The 21,942-nt window shown below is 40.0% G+C and overlaps 1 protein-coding gene across 1 annotated transcript in view; it reads right to left on the bottom strand.

Annotated features, from left to right (window-relative positions):
• LOC121894315 (receptor-type tyrosine-protein phosphatase gamma-like) overlaps window positions 1-21,942 on the bottom strand; it is a 486,290-nt gene that overhangs the window by 64,924 nt on the left and 399,424 nt on the right. The window contains exon 8 of the mRNA XM_042406838.1: window positions 9,330-9,522. Coding sequence (XP_042262772.1) covers window positions 9,330-9,522 — 193 coding nt within the window. The remainder of the gene's footprint in view (window positions 1-9,329; window positions 9,523-21,942) is intronic.

Raw genomic sequence — 21,942 nt, 5'->3', positions numbered from 1 at the left:
AAGTAGAACACACACATATACATACACTGGCATCATTTGGAAGTCAAGCAGTGAATGACCTCTATGCAGGGGAAGCGTATTTAAATGATTATATCAACCTGGGTCCAGTCAGGCATGCCCTGTGTTTGCGCGTATGTGTGTGAGACAAGTTAAAATGTTAGTACTATCTCTGAAGTTCTCTAAGCATGAATATTCACAATCTGAATTGAAGTTTTCAGTTAAGTTTGAAGAGCACAGTAAAAATTTTAGTAACCAGTAGGGGTGTGCCTGAATACAAATACATTATTCGGCAAAAGCACAAATAGTGGGGTTTTTTTTAACGAATATTTATTTTGTACAAATATTTTTTAAATTATTTGTTTTCGGGAATTAAAAAAAAAACAAATGTCAAATACCAGCACACAGGTCGGTTACATCAATATCTCCGTCTCTCTACTCTGCTCCACTCTTACGTCTATCAGCAGGTCTCAACTAGGGGAGTCACATCCACCTGCTACATGATGCACATTTCCGAATTTGGACATCACTCCCAGAGTTGGGGGTGCTCCCCAGATATAAAGCTGAGCTACTGACACAATTGAAGTGTTTACAATGGACTCTCCATAACTTGTTGTTCCCCTTCTCCTTTCCACAAAGTTAGGTTGTAAAAAATCGGCAATAAATGAAAAGTGCAAAGCAGTAATTGCCTTTGAAGTTCTCCCCTACACGTTACATGCTGTACTGTCTCTGTATCATGGATGCATAAATACCTATGGGTCTATCTGCACAGTGGCAATGTGCTAGGTTTCAGCTCAGTCGTCAGCACAATCGTCTATGATATGGGAGACTTCAGTTTGAGACCCGGTGTGGGGACCTCTTTCATAAGCTTGTTTATTCATGAACATTTATTGTAACACTTTAATTTTCTAAAATTAAAAGCATAACAAAAACAAAAACAGGATTTTTAAGCCTCTTTCCACTTTTATTTGAATACAAATACAAATAATTTTGCTGCCTCAACCAATATAGATACAATAACAAATACTGGGCTTTCTGCACATCCCTAGTAACCAGAGGTGTGTAGAACTGTTGTTACACAGCCCAACATGTGTGCTGTGTGTGTTCCAAAATGTTACATGAGTATTTTCATTTAATTTTCCGCTATTTAAAGGAACAGTCACATGCGCTTGTCTGACATTTTACCCAAAGTCAGATAGCTTTGCACGACAGCTTTGAAAAAATATTATTTCTATATATTTACATTTCATTATACATAGCCAACATGAACAAATACATGAACAAAATGCTAAATTTTTAAAAAAATCTTAGTGAAACAAATGTCAATAATATGATGGTAGTGCAGTGTATGGGAAATTTTCTGTACTCTCATACTGTGAACCTGTTATAGCTGAGGTTAATGATTGCTGTGTGGTTTTGCATTTTCACTAATGCCAGCACAATAGGTCATAAATTCCACAGGGTGCCTTTAATTTGAAAACCAACCCCCTTTTTATAATAATGGTTTCGCTGTTAGTCACAAAGTAGTCTCCTCTTGAAAGTGGTTGTTGTGGGACCACAGAAAGATTTTCTCTGGATGGTAACATTTATTAAGAAGGTCTATTTAGGCTCGCCATTTTCTACAATGATATTCTTTTCCATACCTACTCGACAGATGACTCTTTCATTTCTGTGGTAAACATGTTGGGAGACGCTATTACAAACTTTGTTACAACAACAACAATATAAAAAAATGGAACATGAGCCAGGTAAAAAGTGTGGCTTAAACTAAGCTTACTTAACACTATAAGCCTTTTTAACAGCAGACATGTTTATATAAAGTGTTATGTCACAGGTGCAATAGTTAACATTAATGACAACATGACATTTAGGAGTGTTTTGCAGTGTGAGAGCCCTGCTATTGCATGCTTTCTCACTCTTAACAGAACAAAGCCATCATTCATGTTATTAGTTACCCCTGTGCTTTTGCTGACATGACAAGTTAAATGTCTAATGGTGCATTCAGACAGAACCCGAAGCGAATATTTCACACAGCGCGATTACATAAAAAGTCAATGCAACAACACAAATAGATGCAAATTTGCACCAGGTGATGCAAATATGTGTCTGCATGAGTTGAAAATGTTTCAACTGAGTTCCTGGTGAGTTCTGAGTTTAGTCAGAAACTGAACTGAACGAAAAACACACAGAAAGTCCCTATGACATGGTTGATGTCATGGATGTATTAAGACAACTAGATATGTTGAGCCATACGTTTTTAAAAAAAACAAATCTACTACTGTGAAAATGTAAATGTCTAGTCCCCGAGTATAAGACAACCACGACTTTTTCAAATAACTTATAATCTAAAAAACTAGCAATTATCTCCAATGCTTAATTTCACTAAACAAAATGCAACATTTAAAAAAGGCATTCCAACATTTAAATAATTAAGACATCTCTGGAGTTGTTAGCTGCACTTTCCCTGCTTCTTTTTTGTCTTCCTCAACCTAAGTATGGGGATAAATCTTTGGATAAAGCTGTTGTCACTCGCATGATCCTTACACCTCCTTTTCAGGGGTTGGCTCTAATGTGTGTGTCTTGTAATGCGGAGTGGCTAAAACTCAGAATGGGCTTCTTAAAAAGAGCAATCCCCCATATTCCCTGTGTGTAACACAACTGAAAGGGTTTGTAGCCCCATGTGGCAGGGTGATGAAGAGATCCTCTTACGGCTTTCATCAAAGATAAGCGGGCCATCACAAATGCATGCACGTACGCACAGACATACACACACACACACATACAAACACACACACACTGGGGAGAGGTCTGGATGGCAGTGAGTGATGGGGGCTAGGGTCCAGTCACACAGAACAGAACATAAGTAGAGGGGGTGTCTGACACAGGTAAACTCTCTCTCTCTCTGAGAGGCCATTTGGAGGAGGAAAGGACATCTTTGGCCCTGCAGCGTGTGACCACAGTTGATCGATGACCGGGTCTTTATTGTGGGTTCGACTACAAGGTTTCGCACTGGGAGGGATCAGGTGGGAACTCAGCATATAACAGGCTCCACTGCTGTTAGACATGCACCAATAGTATCTGTAGTAAATCCTGCTTTACACTCTTATTAGTTGTGTGTGTTAGTTGACTTCCTGAGCAGCCAAAACTCTTACTGCAGGTGTCTACATTTTTCCTACCATTGTAATTTTAAAGCACAGTTGGGGATGACTTAATTTTTTTACGTCTTCAGTACGCACTGAGATAAGGACACAAAAACTCTTAATTTTAACTACTAAGAATAAAGGGGCCCTGTGGAGTTTTATTGTAAACAAACAAAAGTTATGTTTACATTGAGTGTTACTCACCAAAACTCAAAAGTGTTGAATGCACTTCCTTCCTCATAAAACATTTGCAAAACCGATTTATTTAAAATCCTGCATTGTTTACATCCACATTGCAGTCCTCTTCTTCTCTGCCTTTGCTGCTGCATTTCTGAGTTTGTTGTAGATCAGTGGAACCAATGGGAGGACTGTGTATTGCACCATCCATGTGCATGCATCCTTGTTTTGTTTGTCTTGTGCATGTGCATGAGGGCATATTAGTGGAAATTACTCCATAGTGCTACTATAGCTCAAAAACTCAACAGGGTACCTTTAAGCACTACACACGACAGTCATCGAATGAAAAATATGGGAAGGAAGTGGAAAAGGTCAAGAAGATCTACATTGTTTCAAACTGTGTGTAGTGTGTCCCTAGGTATCAACAATGGCACTTTGTGAGTAACATCATTTGAAACAATAGGACTGAAAGCCAAAGCTATGAAAATAGGAGCCAGGTTGTAGAAAAGACTGATTTATTCTCGAACAGTGAGCTCAGTACAGGAAAACTAGTCATCAGTGATGGCTGCACACACTGAGGAAGACATTACAGTACATTACCAATGACATTTAGTTGAAATGTCAATTTTTTCCGCACACTAACTGCCACTTTTAAGTGGCAAGAAAATGTCTTCTGATGTGAAAAATGTGTTCAGCTTATACTTAGTCACTTTCCAACTCTCTGCAATACAGTTGTGTTGTGTACCTGTGACACTGCGTGTCTTTGTTTCATAACAGGCAACCACTCATTGGCATGAAGGACTATATATTGAGTAGCACTTCCACTGGCACTTGCATTGCTCAAACTACTTGACACAGTACTTGTATCGTTTTGTAAAACTGTTATTGGTGCACCTCTAAATATTATGCAGGGACCTCACTCCGCTCTTGGACATCTTAACCTTGACCTAAAACAAAATAGACGTTTTTTTTAATGTGTGCAAAGATGTGAAGAATAAGTACATTCAGATTACAGTTTCTGAGAGCAATTTTAACCTTTGCAAATGAGTTTAGTTCACATACTTAAAACCTAACTTACACACGAATGTTTCACTCATTTATAAATGAGATGTTGTTGCTGCAAATCACAGAAACAAGCTGAAACAGAATATCTACGTGATGTAACTGAATGGTGTAGGTTCAGAAAGAAATACTGTAGAAAATACAGTATATAGTTTTATTTTTGTTAATCTGCAATTGAAGTAGTCAGATCAGTGTTGGAATTACAGGGGAGCCAGCCAGCTGACAGTAAAATAAGTTTACAACTGTGCATGTGTTTTGGTTCATACGGTGGCTGCAGTCTATGCAGCAATGGCAATGTACTTCTAACATTTATATCACAAAAATAAGTATGTTGTATTGCCGTATACCAGATATATGTTTGCCACTGTTTGGCTATATATTTATGATTCAAGGCATGTAGCAAACTTAAAGGACGGGTTCACTATTTTTCAAGTCAGTCTTAAAACAACAGTCAGGTGTCCATATGAACAGTGAAAGAGGTTTTCCTCACTGTAATCATTCCTCCTGTTCATATTTGGGGCCAAAATCCAAAAAGCCAAAAAGTCATTTTGTGCAAAAATGCATTTAAAAGTTGATGTGAAGCTTAAAAGAGGCTTCATCAGTCTGGGTTATTCATATCAAGTGGATATCTGACACATTTACAGTCTTTTTTGCATCAAATTCCCTCTTCCCTGTTTCCCTGTTGAGCTGTGGTGGAAGTATAGTAACAAAAAGAGGAACTTTGGCACTAAAAAGACTGTAACGTTGAAGATATCTACTTGATTTGACTCACTTGGATGGCTGAAGCTTCATATTAGCTTCAGATAAACTTTTAGATACAGACAGACTTGAAAAGTTGTGAACCTGTCCTTTAAAGAAATAGCTCAGCATGCTTAGAAATAAACTTATTTGCTTTCTTGTCAGAGTTAGATAAATACAAAATGTAAAGACAGTGTAAAGATGACATGTTGTGGTTTTACAAGGGGTTATGTATGTGTTTCATAGCCAGTCACCACTGGTTGCCTAGCAACTTCATGGTGACGGCAGCACTCCAGGAAGACACAGGTCCTGGCCAAAAAAAAAAGTCCCACACAAAATTCCCCATAAATTATTTTATATTTAGCATACAGACATGAGAGTGATATCAGTAAGAAAGCATATTCCCCAAAATGTTGAATTATAGTATACAATCTCAAATTCCAAGCGTTTGGATTTGATTATGCTGTACAGCAGAGGAGATTACTAATCTGCCTGTGCAGACACACTTTAATAGCCGAACACAATTTAAGACTAAAGATAAAACAATAGGCCAATTGGAATGTAGTTGTCTTTCAGAAGAAGTACAGGAAGAGGGAGAAGAAACAGTGATTTGTGCTTGTAATCAAAAATAAAGGTTCTGCAGTAAATAGGAAACAGCTCATTCATGTATATATGCATTGTATATCAGCAAGACATATCTGTATATGTGCTTGGAATCTAAATAATCCCATCAAACACAATAGGATAGAGAATCATGCATCAGTTTCTACGATCATATTTATTGTACATCATGGTATGAGTGCACACGCTTTAGAAGACATCCATAAGGTTTTATGGCCAAGCTGACAAGAACACGTAATGCTCACTGATGCATTGTATCACTTCTCATAAACAGTATAAATTAAATGTGCCATAAAATGTAACTGCAAGCATCTTACGAAGTTTATTATTAGTAATGTTAGCTGACATGTTGTCTAAGATCAATAAACACAACTTGTGTTCCAACTCTGATTATTTTTGGCTCCATTAGAGCTTGTGCAACTTACATAATTTATGATGATCACTTATCTTACTTTACTAACTTGTTAGTTCACTATCATGTGTATATTATGCTACTAATGTATTATTGTGCATCAATGTAAAGCATGCACTCTTACACTGGCCATGTGTCACTACAGTGCATTACAGATATGGTAATAGTGGAGAGTGTAACATCCAAACATCTACAAAATTCTGCTTATATTCCTCATACTAGATTCCTCAGCTCATGGTGTGTACTCAGTATGTAGTGGAAAGCCGGTCCGTATTTCTGAGATCTGGCAAGGGACAGAGTTCATCATTGCTTGTGCTTTTCCAAGCTACTCATCTGCTTGCAACAGGGTTGCTCTTGAGAGTCAAGGGTAAGGGAATATTTGTAAACAGGAAGGAAAGGCACTCTACGGCGATTTCATGAATAAGTCAAAAAGCCTCACACCCTCAATGAAATTCATTTGCTTCCTTTTGTGATTATTGAGGAGTTTGGTTTTGTTCTGATTAGAGCTGCATCTTGTTTTAAACCAGCACCATGTGAACATTGCACCTTGCACCTTTTAACCTTGAATTTGACTGGATTGTTATAGACTATTCTAAAAGGAACAGACCAACACTTATGGAATTTGTTTGTATGCTGTTGAAAAAATACACACACACATACACACACACACACACACACATATCTTTACTTTACTTTCAGGTTCTGTTCCAAATGTAAGAAAACCTCATTCAAAATAAGGAAGTAATGAAAATCCAGTCCTACTACAGTATGCTGCCCACTTCATATGTCTAGAGGAGAAATGTTTTAAAAAACTATCTAATATTGTTGTTTATTTAATAAACAACAGGCTTAATGGACAACATTTCCCACAAGCCAAAGGGCTTTATGTGTGATTTTAGACACTTTTAGCAGCAGAGATCACAGTTAAAAAGTTGGGGGAAATGACATAAGAATAAAGGTGGTGGTGGATATCATGGATAAGTGAGACATTTACGATATGTATGTCGCGTAGTGTCAAGTTAGTAGGAATTCATGGGAGCTGTAGGATTTTGTATATTAAATCAGGAAGGGTTCAAATTTTAACAGCAATGCTGTACTCATTTAGGTAGATAGATAGTAAAATGAAATAAATGTTTCTCTATGTTGTTCTGTGTTAACTAACAAGCTACTACTATTGTTGGTTAGGAAATGACCGCTGTCTTATTTTTACACATGTATCGCTGCACATATTTAAGTTTACTAGCTAACAAGATATGTGAAAAAGACAGCTTTGAAGGATACTGAAAGTTGTTCCTTTTCATTTTTGATTGAACTAAGCTGGCAGTTCCCCCTGCTTCCAGTCAATGCGTTGAGCTAAACACATAATGGACAATTCTCTGTAATGGAGAATTCTCTGTACTGGACACACAAAGATGACACTGGTCCTCTCATTTGCTTCAGCATAAAAGACAAACTGTTTCCCAAAATGTCACAACATCCAAACACTATACGTTTCTGTTTTCTATATACATGTATATACATATACATGGTCCACTAAATATGGGGCTGCCAGTCATCCAGAGACTCAGAGGTAAATGGACCATCATGGCTGATGAGAAACAATAACAAAGCAAGAGGAAAGTGTTCAGGCTGAGCCATGATAAAATGGAATAAATTAGCAAAAGGGAGGGACTGGAGAGAAAATGACTCATGTCACTCAGCTGCTGCAGATCATATATAGATGTATTTGAAACACCTGTGTGTTGTGTCTTGTATGTATGTTGTTAGGTGTGGAGGTGGATATTAGGCCAGGTGGACACACATGCATAACTCACTCAGCTACAGCTACAGTAGCATGTTGCAGAGGGTGTGTAGGTGGCATGTGGTCTGTATGTCTGTTGTTTTTTCAGCTCTAATTCTCCTCTTTGCCTTTTTCCCAGCCGTCCCTCCTCCTCCTCCTCCTCTGCCAGCCTTATAGATCTGCTTACAGCAAACATGTCCCACTACAGGGCTCAAGGACATACAGCACAAGCATGGACCACACTGTGCCAGAACGACACACACACCCACATACACACACACACACGCACTCATGCATGCATGCAAGCACGCACTCACACACACACACGCATATAGAGAATGCATGTGAGTGGGTTTGTGTATGTGGACATCTAGGTGATGCACCTCTTTCCTACTCGACCATATGGAAGTGTGTATGAAGGAAGCGAAGGGACAAACCCTGCTAGGACAGTTGACACAGCACAGATGCTAGGCCACGCACAAGCACATACAAATGCTCAGAGAAACACGTGCACACTCACACACACATACACACACACACTGCATAATGTGTGGTGTTGTTTGAGTGGTAATGAGGCAGGAGTGTGACGACGGCTGGTGTGCCTCCCACTGCCTTATGCTAGGGGAGTTACCAAGCTCGCTGGTGAAATGACAGAGAGCCATCCCAGACCAAACACACACACACACACACACACAAACAGAAGACAATTGGTTTCTTCCGCACATCTGACCAACACTGAATATGCCTCATTTATTAACATTAAGCAATGTCACAGATAAGGAATAATGTGAGAATACTGGACAAGATTAGGAAGGAGAAAGGGGAAACTTTATGATGCTATATTGATTGAAAAAGACAAAGCACTAAACACCAAGAGAGTGGCCCAAATATGACAGTAGCAAAGCAACGGTTTGTAGTCTATATAGTATTCAGGACATACACTGCTTGGAATGTTTTTGTAAAAAATGTTCCCGAGTGTGTATGTTTCATTTTTAGAACTCAAAATATCAAATAAATCTATATTTCAGATTAAGGACAAATAACTTTCTATTTAGGTTTTTATATAGCTTTTATTTTCCTTTCTTTCGTCATGATCATGTTGTTCATTATTCTAAAATAATTCAATGATGAATAAGAAGTAAATAAGTATTTTGAGAGTTAGCAGCTGCAGCATTTAGTGATTTTCAGACTTGTGGCATCAGTGCATAGTTTGAGGAGTTACAACTTTAAAGATGTGAGCTAAAAATGGCTTAACAAGGAAAATAAGTACTCAAGTACATTTATGAATAATTCAGGTTTTTATTTTAAGTGTAGGAGACCCCATGTAGACACTGGTTTCATTATGAATTAGGACATTTATGGTGACAGGGGAAAAGTAAAAGTGTACTTGTATTTGACCTACCTTTGGAAGCCTCCGTGCCATATGGACCACTGCTGCTGTCAGTCAGGTCAGGTAGCCAGGCATCTTTGACTGCTGACTTGAAGACGTGGCGGTTGTCCAAGCTCTGGATTGGCCTGAAGTTGCTGCGCAGATATTCCACCGACTTAACATGGTCCTGCTGCTCCGTGGTGAAGATTGAGTAGAAAGCCTCCAACTGGTACCGGCGGTGCAAGCAAGCATGGCAGAGACACAGAAATGGAGAAAGAAGAGTGAAGACAAGAAGAATTTGTGCCAAAAAGAACTTGCATTCTGTGGTGATTTTGAGTTGGTGAATTTTGTATCAAAAATCCAGCAGTAAGAAGTCACTTTTACTCACTACACAAGATACACAAAATGAGAATGCAATGCAGGCATCTAATTGGAATACAAGATGAGAAAATATAAATATAAATATCTCTCCCATGGTCAGAATCCACAAACATGACAGGGATACAGTGCATGTGATTGAATGTAGTTCAATACAATGCTAATGAAATGATATATCACCAGTGAATGGACCAAAGGATATAACAGAGATAGTGGTGCAAAGAGGCAATTATATTCAACTAGTTACAGAAGACATCCAGGGGAGTTTGGAGTAGAGCTGCTGCTCCTTCACATCAAAAGGAGCAGCTGAGGTGGTTTGTGCTGGTTAGGATGCCTCCTGAAAATGGATGGATGGATGGATAGTTACAGAAGACAATGAACATACCCAAATTTAACAGCCTAATCAGATAGATCTTGGCATGTTAAGATAAATCAGAAAAGCTCCAACACAGTGACATATCCAGGCTTTATACCAGAAAATTCAATCACAGGAAAGAGGAAGGGTCAACTTCCTCATCAAGACCTGTGGGAGAAGTGGCCCTGAGAGATTCAGTCCAGAAGGTCTCCCACCGGAGGATAGGTTTTAGTCAGTCAAATCCCAATCCCCCACCCACCTGTCATCCCCACACCTGTTTGGGGATTACTTCAAAAACATGAACTTTTATGAGTTTGGGTCCTTGTGGCTTGCATCTCTGAAGTGCTGTCCCAGGGGTAATTGGGGTTTTGGAGTTCTGATTGCATATTCATGTTCTGCCAGTCTGACTTTCAGGCTGTGTTTTGTGTGGCTGACAAAAAGTAAACACAGATGCACTCCAAATGGTACTACAAAAGTAGTGTTGGAGTTGGCCAGGTTGCTGTTTTGTTGAACACATTGAAATCAAGATTCCTCACTTGAGATGTTGTTACAATATTTGTATAAGCTGCATCTGAAAGAGCCCTTACTAAGGTAGCCAAAGAAGCTTGGCCCATCAGCGGTCTAGATCCAGTAAGTCTAGTTGTCAGACTCATGCCAGACGAGTGATGAATGCCACATCACAATTATCCAAAGTACACTGTTATGATTCTGGGGGCCAGCAGTGGCCTAAAGCTACCTCATGTGCTGCTAAAAGGAGCTGATTCTCAGCTGCAACTGGCCCAACTCCACACCCCCAAAACCTAGTCAAATCTAGCAGCCAAGAATGGGTCAGAGCCAGCTTACATTTGGTCATCTGGGGACAGAACACTCAGTCACACCTGGCTGGACTAGCTGATGGTGACCATATCAGCCAGTCCAGCCTTGGATTCATTAACCTCACATTCATTAATCAAAAGTATTGCAGAATCATTCCATATGAACATTCTTATCTTGTAATAAGTTTGAGAACTTATTGTGTCAACATTAAAGAGGAAATAGTGAAGCTGAGTATCTATCCAGTATCATTTCACTTTCAAAACTTATTTTAATGTGAATTTAACTGCCATGTTATCAAGCTATGAACATGTTGTACTGCTTGAGGTTGATGTTGAAGTTGGCCTCTTCCTGCATGTTGCCATTTGTCAAACGCGTGCTGTGTGGCAAGACGTGCAACCAGACATGGATTTGCACTGTGTGATTGAAGTGTCATCTTTCTGTCTGTGTTGGCAGATGGATACTCTGTACAATGTGTTTGGAAGCAATGCACACAGACAAACAGCTTGTGTGCAAGGGAGTGTTGGAAAGGGGATTGGGTACTGAGAGGCAGATTTAATTTCATGAAAGTAAATGTCTCTGTGAGGGAATGTCTTAGGACAGCCAATTCTTACTTTGACTCTCTTTGTTCTGTACCACAACAAGGTTCTCAAAAATAAAAAACTGAAACTAAACCACAGCAACATAAGGTGTCTATTTGGAGCCTGAGTATTTTTGAAGAGATTGCCTTTGACTTGTTATTGAAAGTTAGACTTAAGTAACTGTGTGTCCGCTCTGCCAACCTACTGTAACCATTCTTGTTGGAAAAGCTCCTTCACCAGTTCACCCAACAACCTCCCAAGAAAGAATGAACCACAGAGCAAACCTGAGAATGTAAACTAATGAAGGTCATTGATAAAAGTAAAAAAATTGCAGACAACACATTCGAACTCAGAAACTTGGACAGCATGGCTGCTATTCATTGTGAATGCCAGAGAGATTCAAAAACTGCCCAGCTACTCTACAGGGGAAAGTTAAGAAAATGCTCAACTTTATGTACCAACAAGAGCCAATCATGCTCATTTTGCTTCTAGTGTTAACAGAAGCACGGGGTTGTTCACAACTCCATTCCACAATGTGAAATAACTTTAAACAAAATGGAAGAAAAGAAAACTTTGCAAGAAGAAAATTTACTTACAATTTGTTCGGGACCCACTTTGAGAATCTAAGGATGGCACTAAGGGAGAACTCATGAGTAGTCTAAACTGATTGTGAGTGTTTTGTAGTAATTTTGTCTTTATGCATTTAGATTGAAATGATACATGTGAATGAAAATATTGAGAACTGGTTAAATGCAGAAACACCAGGACATATGGATGTCTTAAAGGCAGAGTCAGTCATTCTGGAGAAAGTTTGTTGATATTTGAAGTAAGCAACCAAACAAATACACCCCTCCCCTCATGCTCCTTAAGAAACTCTGGCCCCCAAATTCATGGCTACACATTGCCAAGGCAACGGCAAAAAGACAAATATGGCGGAATACAGAGCAATGCATCAGCTGTAGAGTCACTTCTGTTCCTCTCAAACATCATCAGGAGCGGAAAAAATTTCATCTCATGTGAGCACAACAGTCCATCCACACTCTCCGCCTCTCTGCAGCCTCCTCACTTCTCACTGGACCTGTGTTCAGCGTCTCTGTCCACAGAAGCAGCCGTCTGTCAGCTGCAGCTCCTGTAGAGCTGAGAGGACAACAACCGGACAAACTGCCGTCACCAGGCTCACTGACAGCAGAAATTTACTACATGTTGGCTTCACGGGAAGAAATCAACAGTGTTTGTATTTATTGATTCACTGATATAGTTAATACATTGAAAATACACACACAGCAGGATATTTGTGTGATTTAAATAGCTGCCAGCAGATTACACTTTACTGAACGTGACAGAAACAGACTTGGAGCCTAAAAAAATGTGGGGGGTCTCTGTGAGACTGTCTCGGATTCAGTATGGATTGATACATTTAATAAAATGGAAGCATATCTGTTCTGTGAGAAAATACTTTCTATGTGAATTGGCCACAGCCTCTTCCCCACCATTCAATGGGTGCTGGAGACAGGACTGTCATGTCCTCAATAGACATCTGCTCTGATGACTTCCCCCTGTTCTGTACATGAGCACGAATGGCCCCTGCTGCTGACTGACTGGAATAGTGTTGTGTGGCTTACTCCAAGCCACTGTGTTTACATATTCATTTACAGAGCCAGTGCTGTGTATGGACATTGGATTTTTTTTTCAGCGCACACACAGAACAGACAGCTAGCAGACTGTGAGGAGATATTTGCTGAATTTGACAAAAAGAGTATTGGATTAGAATCACTGACTCTACCTTTAAGCAAAGAGATTTATTGATCAACACAAACTTGATCGATTAAGGAGACAACAGTTACATATCAAAGTGCCAGTGTTGGCACAGTTAAATGCCATGTGAAGTCTGAAGGAAGAGTTGAACCACTCTCAGTTATTCAGGCAGCGCCCAAGCGACCTTGTCCCTAGTGCAACATCGCTATTAAGTTGTTTACTTTACCGCTGACTCTACGGCAACAATCATAGAGCCAGGTTGGCTTGACCTGCTTGTCTAAGGAGCATTTCATATATTTCATATATAACTCATATATGAAAATTTCCTCACAGTTGCCATGGTGTAGTGTACTGGAAAATGTCTATTCTGATTAAAACAGTAAAACACATTAAAATTCTCTCGGTAAAGTGAATATCCATGCCCAATGTTAAGGCAATGTGGGTAGTAGGTGTTGAAATATCTGGAACAAATTGTGATGCATGGGTACTAGGTACCAACAATCATCACCATCCTTAGGTCCCACCTCTTGTGCGGCAACGATAATAGCAGCAGAGAAAGACAGCCACAGTTTTTTCATGGGCAAAATGTGATTGCAGCCAACCCAAATCCCTAACACCCCAAGCTGCTGCAAAACAAATGTAAAACACCCATAAAACATCAGCCTGCCAGCTTTAGCGACCAGCTTTAGGGGTGACTTTCTGGGTTGATGAAAGTCAAATCTAAGCGTCAAAGCAAAGGATTAATAAGACAAAGCCCCAGTCTGATTCCACTGTTTACCGAGCTGTAGTAAACCCTCAGGGTTTAGGGTGGACAAAGACTGAGGATGGAGGTAACACTGCACGATGAAAGAATAAACACAGATTCATGCATAGCACTTTAGCTTACTCCTTTGTGTTAGATTTTCACTGTTTTCCAGAAGTAGCTTTGTTGTGAACAGCTGATTTTTTTTAACCCTTTTTTTGGTTTTACTCCTTCAGGTAATAAGTTCCATATTTCCCATAATGACTTAGAAATTGGCAGGGATTTGTTGCTGCTTTTAGCTGAAGGTGGAGTCAGTTGACCTAGGTCTAGTTTTTGTTCCATGGCCTTAGTTCTTGTGGTTGCAATGTGGCTACAGTTTTGATGTATAAAGATAACTGGATATTGTGTTCCAAGATAGCACCGCATAATAGTGATGACTATTTATGGCCTACCTCCAATCTGTATTTCTACTCATACAGTGAGCTGCAGTAGTGCATCCCCCACTTCTGCATCAAATACAGATAGGACTGGCATAACACCAGGCCATTTTGTAACTCCAACCTCCACATCAGCCTCCAATCAGAGTTGAAATCATAATACGATCAGGGCAAAAAACCTTGGTCACAGCTGAAATTAGCAGAGTGAGATTTCTCTGACAGTATAGGCAGATTATAGACAGCTTGTATTTGTTGCTTCGGGGAACAACATGATCTATCAGAGAAACAGGGACAGAATCCACAGTGTTTTTCTCCACTTTTAGTTACCACTGCCTCAAGCTGTTTTTTACTTTTAGAGGCAATAAATAACACTTGCTCTCAGTCCATGTCCTCTAAAACAAGAAATAAGTAACTGCATTTGCATTTCCTTAGATAAAAGAATATCCAAAAGGCCCACATATGCGTTGTGTTCCTGTGACATAATGATAATAATAATAATAATAATAATAATAATAATAATAATAATAATAATAATAATTTAATTTGTACTGCACTTTTCATTCATATCGAAACTCAAAGTGCTACAGTATTAATAACATAGAACACACAACATAAAAATAGTAATAAGAGTTACGATGAAAAGGTCTTACTGAATAAAAAGATTTTTAAGCCTGTTTTTAAAAAGTCTAGCATCTGTGCTGCCCTTAGATGGTTAGGAAGGCTGTTCTACAATCATGGTGCAGCAGAGCAGAAGGCTCGATCCCCCATGGTGTGGAGCTTAGTACTGGGGGCCCGGAGGAACATGCTGTTGGCACATCTGAGGGTGCCAGGGATCCCTGTGAAGAGCACATTGCAGTAGTCCAGTCTTGAGGACATAAAGGCATGGACAAGTTTTTGTGCATCTGACAGGGTTGGTGAGGGGCAGAATTTAAAGATGTTTTTGAGATGGTAGAAAGAGGTTTTGAATATATGTCTTATATGGACATCAAAAGTCAGCTGAGGGTCAAACCTAACACCCAGATTAGTGACTGAGGAGGAAAGGGGGATGTCCTAGCTGTCAAAGGTGCGATGAGGTATGAGGGATGACTGAATCAGGTGGTAAGGTGTGGAGTGCCAATTAGGAGAGTTTCAGTTTTGCTGCTGTATAACTGGAGGAAATTTGTGCTCATCCAGGCTTTCATCTCCTTAACACAGGTGCTGAGGCATGACATGGTTGCAGAAGGGCTTGGGGCAGTATATTGGGGATATATAGCTGGGTATCATCAGCATAGCAATAAAAAAACATCCCATGTCTGCTGATGACAGGTCCAAGGGGGAGTATGTAGAGGGTAAACAGGATGAGGCCAAGAACTGATCCTTGCGGAACACCACAGGTGACAGGGAGCAGTCGAGACCTTCATCATCCCAATGAGATATGCTCAGTCCTACCAGAAGGACTGAGAGCACTTAAGTGTAGAATCTGACAGCCCAATGGTGGTGTGGAGAATAGAGTGATCCACAGTGTCAAATGCAGCACTCAGGTCAAGGAGAATCAGGAGCAAAAGGGACCCTGCATCAGCTGCCATCAGCAGGTCATTCACAACCATGAGCAGAGCTGTTTCAGTGCTGTGTGCTGAACAAGAACGTGACTGAAATTTTTCAAATAGGTTGTTATGTTTAAGGTGGTCCTGAAGCTCAGAAGCAACCACCTTCTCCAACACCGTGGACAGGAAAGGGAGGTTGGAGATAAGTCTGTAGCTGTCAAGAACTTCTGGGTCCAGGGTGGACTTCTTGAGGGGGGGATGGTTGACAGTTTGGGTGATCAGGGAGCTGAGAATGGGGATGTATGATTTGAGCAGAGCTGTGGGAATGGGGTCCAGAGCACAAGTACAGGATTTTATCTTCCTGAGGATTTCCTAAATGTGGCTCTGCCTGACGCCAGTAAGGAGTAGAAGGCAAGCTCCTTGACAGAGGGTCAATGACAGGAGGAGGCAGAGAGGAAGAGCAGGACATCAGAGAGAGGATGTTGTTGACCTTGGCTCTGAACAAGTGAGTGAAGCTGTTACATTGCACATAGTAGCCTCAATTGGGCAAGATGACTTTGGCTTCAGGAGATTATTTATGGTGGGAAAAAGGTGCTTATGGTTGCCAGGATTGATATTAATTAGGTTGGAACAGAACTGTAACAGAGCATCTTTAAGTGACTTTGAGTAAATCCTTTGATGTTCACGGAAGGCCAGTTTATGGACAGCGAGCACAGAGCATCTGAAACATCGTTCCGTTTTTTATTTTCTGCAGTTTGTGAATGAACCAGGGCGCAGAACATAAAAAAAATGACTGCACATGTCTTGACAGGGGCATGAAGATAAAAAACACTGCTCAGAGATGTACTGTGGAGTGCCACTAGTTAATCCACTGATGCAGAAGTTGGGCAGGTGATGCCATAGTCATGATGGCTGGGTCAATGCTTTTCCAGTTCCGGAAAAACATCTGACACTTAGGTTTAGTAGGGGGTGACAGGTATGTCAAATCCACTGAGACCATCTTGTGGTCAGACACACCCGGATCATAGACCTGTAGGTTATTGATGGGGGCAGAGTCAGTGATGACCAGGTCAAGTGTGTGCCCCCTGGTATGAGTGGGGACATTCACATGCTGCTTCAGACCAAGACACTCAATCAGACTCAGGAACTCTACTGTAAAATGACAGGAGGGGTTGTCAACATCATTATTCATATCACCAACAATGACAATGTTGGTTGACATGGAGCATAGTAAGGCAAGGAGGTCATGTATCTCAGGGAGAAAGGATGAGTTTGGTTGGGGGGGGGGTGGTAAATGAGAAGCACCATCATAGAGTATGGACGTTTACATTTTAGAGCAAGTCATTCAATAGAAGAAAGATCAGGCATTGGCAGGGGAGATAGCTTCAGTTCAGCCTGGTGTATGATTGCTAAACCACCACCACAACCAGAGCTGCAGGCTTTTTCCATGTAACTATATCCAGGAGTTCAGGCCTCTTTAAGCACAGGGTAGTCCCCTGGTTTATGCCAGGTTTCAGGTTTCCCTTGTCCAAGGTGTGGTCATGTATGAGGATGGATTTATCGGTGATAGATTTTGTATTAAATAGTTCCATGGTGCCCGGAGACAGAGCTGAGGATGGAAGTCTCTGCGAACTCCGCAGTACACTGTGACTCCATATTTTGCATCTCGCTTGGTAATAGGGTAGTTTTGCAATGTTTCAAACAATGATGCCCAAGTTTGTTTTCCTTCTGTATTCCACATTGAAACCATGGTGCAAGCCTCTATGGATGTAATGAGGTCTGTTTCTTAAAATCCCAAACTCTTGGCAGTGGGTTAAAAACCCCTTGTTGGGTATAATTAGGAAGCTGTGTAAAATCTGTAGCTGTGTGGCTGTGTAGGACGTCATAATTAATTGGGCAGAATGGGCAAAATGGGCAGAGAGGCAGCGTTGGTAACAGCCACAGTGACAGTCACACAGCGGAGATCATTACAGCAAACATGAGGGGAGCTCTAGTTCAAGAAAAAACCCAGTTGCTACAGTCCGTCAGTGACAGTGCAGCGCTGGGTGATTTCCATGCTGATAGAGAGCGCAGGGGAGCTGGACAGGGCTTTGTGGCACACCATTGCACTGGACTTACTCAAGGATTTAGGCAGTCAATTAAGAGTTGTATATTTGACTTGTAGAGGGTAGCAATTAGCCTTTGCTGTATCCAGTCTGCCACAACTTTAACAAGAATTGGCTAAATCTGGGCTGGATTTGGTTAAAAGTGAAAGAGTTTATAGTTGATAGTGGTGGATCACATAAAAACTGTCAAACATCATCATGTGTATATGTCTATTACAGGGCTTAAACCTTGATAACATTTAAAACATCTGCATCAGTAAGTTTGTGCCTCCAGCACAAGGTTCAGTTGTACAGGAATGATTCCTGGCAGTGAACCTCCAGGACCACAGAAAGCTACTTAACTGTGTCAGACTTGACTGTGTATGAGCATGGATTGAGGAACTGAATGTGAAGAGTTTAAACTGCACTGCTGGATCAACTGGTTAATTTAAGTACATTTCAAATATCTCACAAGGACAAGGAGCAAGGGGCAATACTTTATATTTCAGATTATGGAGGTTAGAATCTTTCTGACCATATGATAATATTGGAGTGCTTTAATCTTTACAATAAGAATTATGGCCAATACACTATCATGTCATTTTTTTCTTTAAATAACAAAAAAATGTTATCTTTTGCATCTCTTTTTGTACTGAAAACATAATGACCTGTGACCACAAATACAGGCAAGTAGTGAGTGGAGGATTTTTAGTAGTTACAATGTTCTAGGGTGCATACAACAATGACCATATTTCAATGTGTAGTTAGGACCTGAATGAAATACAATCATTACCATGATGTTGAAACATCACTTATATTTTACTGAGACAAAATGCTGGCACACTTGCACACAATGCCAGATGGGAAATAAAAATAAAAAAATCCCACATGTCCCACTTGGAATTGCTACTAGGAGACTCAGCGGTGCTGCACACATACTATATATGTGAGGTCCACAAGTTTGGTAAGTCCACAGGTCTGTTTGAAAGGAAGGAATTTTAGATGAGTTGTGTAAGAGCCTGAGCATCAATCCACTCTAAAAGCAGGCCCAAAGCAACGGCTGTCACTCCTGCTGACCTATTTCAACTATCATCCAAAACAAAATACTAGTAAAAAGAGAGGAGAGAAATAAAATACAAAGAGGCAGAGAGAGACAATAACTAGAGTCACCATTGGTAATTAATTCTCTTTCCAACCTCCTCCTTTTATCTTTCTCAATGATGTTTTCTTTGTAGAGAGCATCACTATCAAAGTGGATCACATGGTAGCCACTTTTGTGTCCTGAGTTTAGCCCGGATGAGGCACTGTGTCTACTGTCCTTAAACGGGGGTTGTTATCTGAAGGCTTAACTCTAGGAGCAGAAGCCCCCTCCTTTCTGTCTACTGTAGAGCTGGAGTAATAGTTGTATATTGATGGGTTATGGCATACAGAGCCTACAGTATGTATGATTTGCGGTAGCTACACTGTAGCTGATGTCCACCTCCTCTACATGTAACTACATGTCTGGGCTATGTGGCTATGTAGATACCACATGGAGACTGCAAGAACTTTGATTGGTCAACACGGATCGCTTGTGTTTTCACTTATAAGTTCATGATGTCTTTGGAAACTGCTGATAGTGCAGACAACATAAAGCAAGATGAAAAACACTAGGTAACTTCATCTCTGTTTGTCTTGTTTTCTTTGTAATTCACCAATGGCTAACCCTGAAAACCTGTCTGTCTTCACATGGCCAACATTTCTCTGAGCCTTTGGTACAAAACAGCCTTGGTGACTAGTTACAAAGATGGTCTGACCTTCACTGCTCTAAACAAAGTCTGATCCAATTGAGATAATGTCCTGTTTAGCCTTATTATGTTACTTGGGATAGACACAAAATGCTTCAACCTTGCTTGATGGATTTTTACATAATTCTTGTTTACTGAATTCATTTATTCCAAGGAAATAAAGATTGCATAGTTTGTTGATGTGTCCATGGCAGTCTTGTTTGTAGTTATCCGAAATGACACACTAACACTTCTACACAACATCAACTGTTTGCTTTTCAGCTGTGAAATTAGTTTGATTGTACTGTTAGTTTGGTTTCCCAAAGCAATATCCATTTTAAACAAGGCCAAATAGACTGTCACTACTTTTTAATGCAGCTTTGCACACCTGCTCATATCTATTTATGGAATTGTTTGTGTTTTAATGTAATTTTATGTGAGTCTTCCATGGTTGTATGTATTTATGGTATTTGCGAGCCCCTAACCTAAGCCAAATTTCTATCATGTGATAGACAATAAAGTTTTTTGAAACTTGAATTTTGAAGCACTGTTCAGTAACTTGCAAAATAGTCTTAAAAGCCAACATGAAAAAGAATCGTAATAAGATTGTGGATCGTCATCCTGCCTGATTATAATCATGATATATTTTGCCATATCACTCACTCCTACCTTGAGATATGTCTTTTAGTTGACTATAGTCTGGCAATGAGGGATGGAAACATTTTTACTGATATCTGAGGGTCAAAAATCCCCCAAAAAACGTGTTGCTTCATGGTAATAGCGTGTAGCAGAAGGTTGATGTCAGCAGTGCTTGTGTGGGCACTGTATTGATGTTTGCCATACGATTATTGTTGCTATAGCTCAGACACTTAAGCTGGGAGGAGACATTACGATTATTAACACCTACAAGGCCTAGACACCCGTCACATAACAACTTTTTCCACCAACATACACCTCTATTTAGTCTTGGCAGCTACAAATGAGCACGTACTGAACAACTGACAACAACACACTGGGTGTTTAAACTATGATTGGAGTTGCATTGTAGACAGCCCCTGAAATTTTTCAATAAAACCAACTCCTAAACAAAAACAACATCCATCAAAAACTGTTTTTATTCCAAATGTATGCTGTTGTTTGCACAGAAATGGGAATGCATCTGAGGAAAAATGCCGTTGAGTTGGTGGAGACAAGGACAACAAGGACTGTATACTGTGCAGAGAGTAGTCTTGTTCCACAGCTCAGAATCACAGCCCCCATCTTTTATTTGTTCAGTGTTTCAAACAAATCTGATGTTGGGCTCATCACCGGCTTTCACTTCCAGTTTGAGAAAAAAAATCAACCAATGAGAATTTTTATAGGGATGAGGAATGTTGATATCATTTTCCTACACAGCTCACTAGCTACATCGTTGATGGATTAAATTAATGCAGCTGCGCATGTTGTTGTAAGCTGACTTACAGAAATAACAACTCTTAAATTCACACATTATATCAATCGATGTAAAAAACATTAACTGCTCCTAGACTGTAAATGGAATTGTTGTTCTGGTGAGTTCTGATGCCCAAATCATATAATCTACCCAACAATCATAAGGTGTGTCCATTTAGTTTATTTATCAGTGAGATGAATAAGAGAAAATTAACCAATTTGGATGATAGCTTAACAATTATTATTATAACATTAACTGGTTCTGATTTACAACCTCTCTTTTTCATATCAATTGCAAATCCAATCTTTTGGTTTTTTGACTATTTTACAGACAAAATATGTAATTTGAAGACATCCCTTCTGGCTCTGGGAATGTGTGGGCATTTTTGTTTGACATTTTGCTCAAAAACATTCAATTGAGAGATTAATTGATACTTAGAATAATTGTTAGTTGCAGCCCTAAATCTGTGAGTGTCTGGGTTGTGTGGTAGTCAGTGAGTTTTTACTGCAGTTTCATCAGTTGTTTTGTGGTTGAAACCATCACCTTTCTCTTTGGCTTTCTGTCTCCCTGTCTCTGCTGCCTTCTTCATCATTCTCCCTCCATCTCATCAGTCTTTGTAACGTCTCTCCACTGCCTGCTTTACATTGACCCACTCTTCTAACTTCAAGGCAGAGAAGCCAATACTTCATCCACATTTGGCTTGCTCCACTGCTGCTCCTAAGCAAACTCATTTGGTCTCATTAGGGGATGAGTCTGCCAAGTGTTCTTTGGACTGGGGAA

The sequence above is a fragment of the Thunnus maccoyii genome, chromosome 3 (genome assembly GCF_910596095.1).
Source record: "Thunnus maccoyii chromosome 3, fThuMac1.1, whole genome shotgun sequence".
In the NCBI taxonomy this organism is placed as follows: domain Eukaryota; kingdom Metazoa; phylum Chordata; class Actinopteri; order Scombriformes; family Scombridae; genus Thunnus; species Thunnus maccoyii.
The sequence above is the reverse complement of the archived record's forward strand: the minus strand, read 5'-3'. Positions and strand labels throughout refer to the sequence as shown.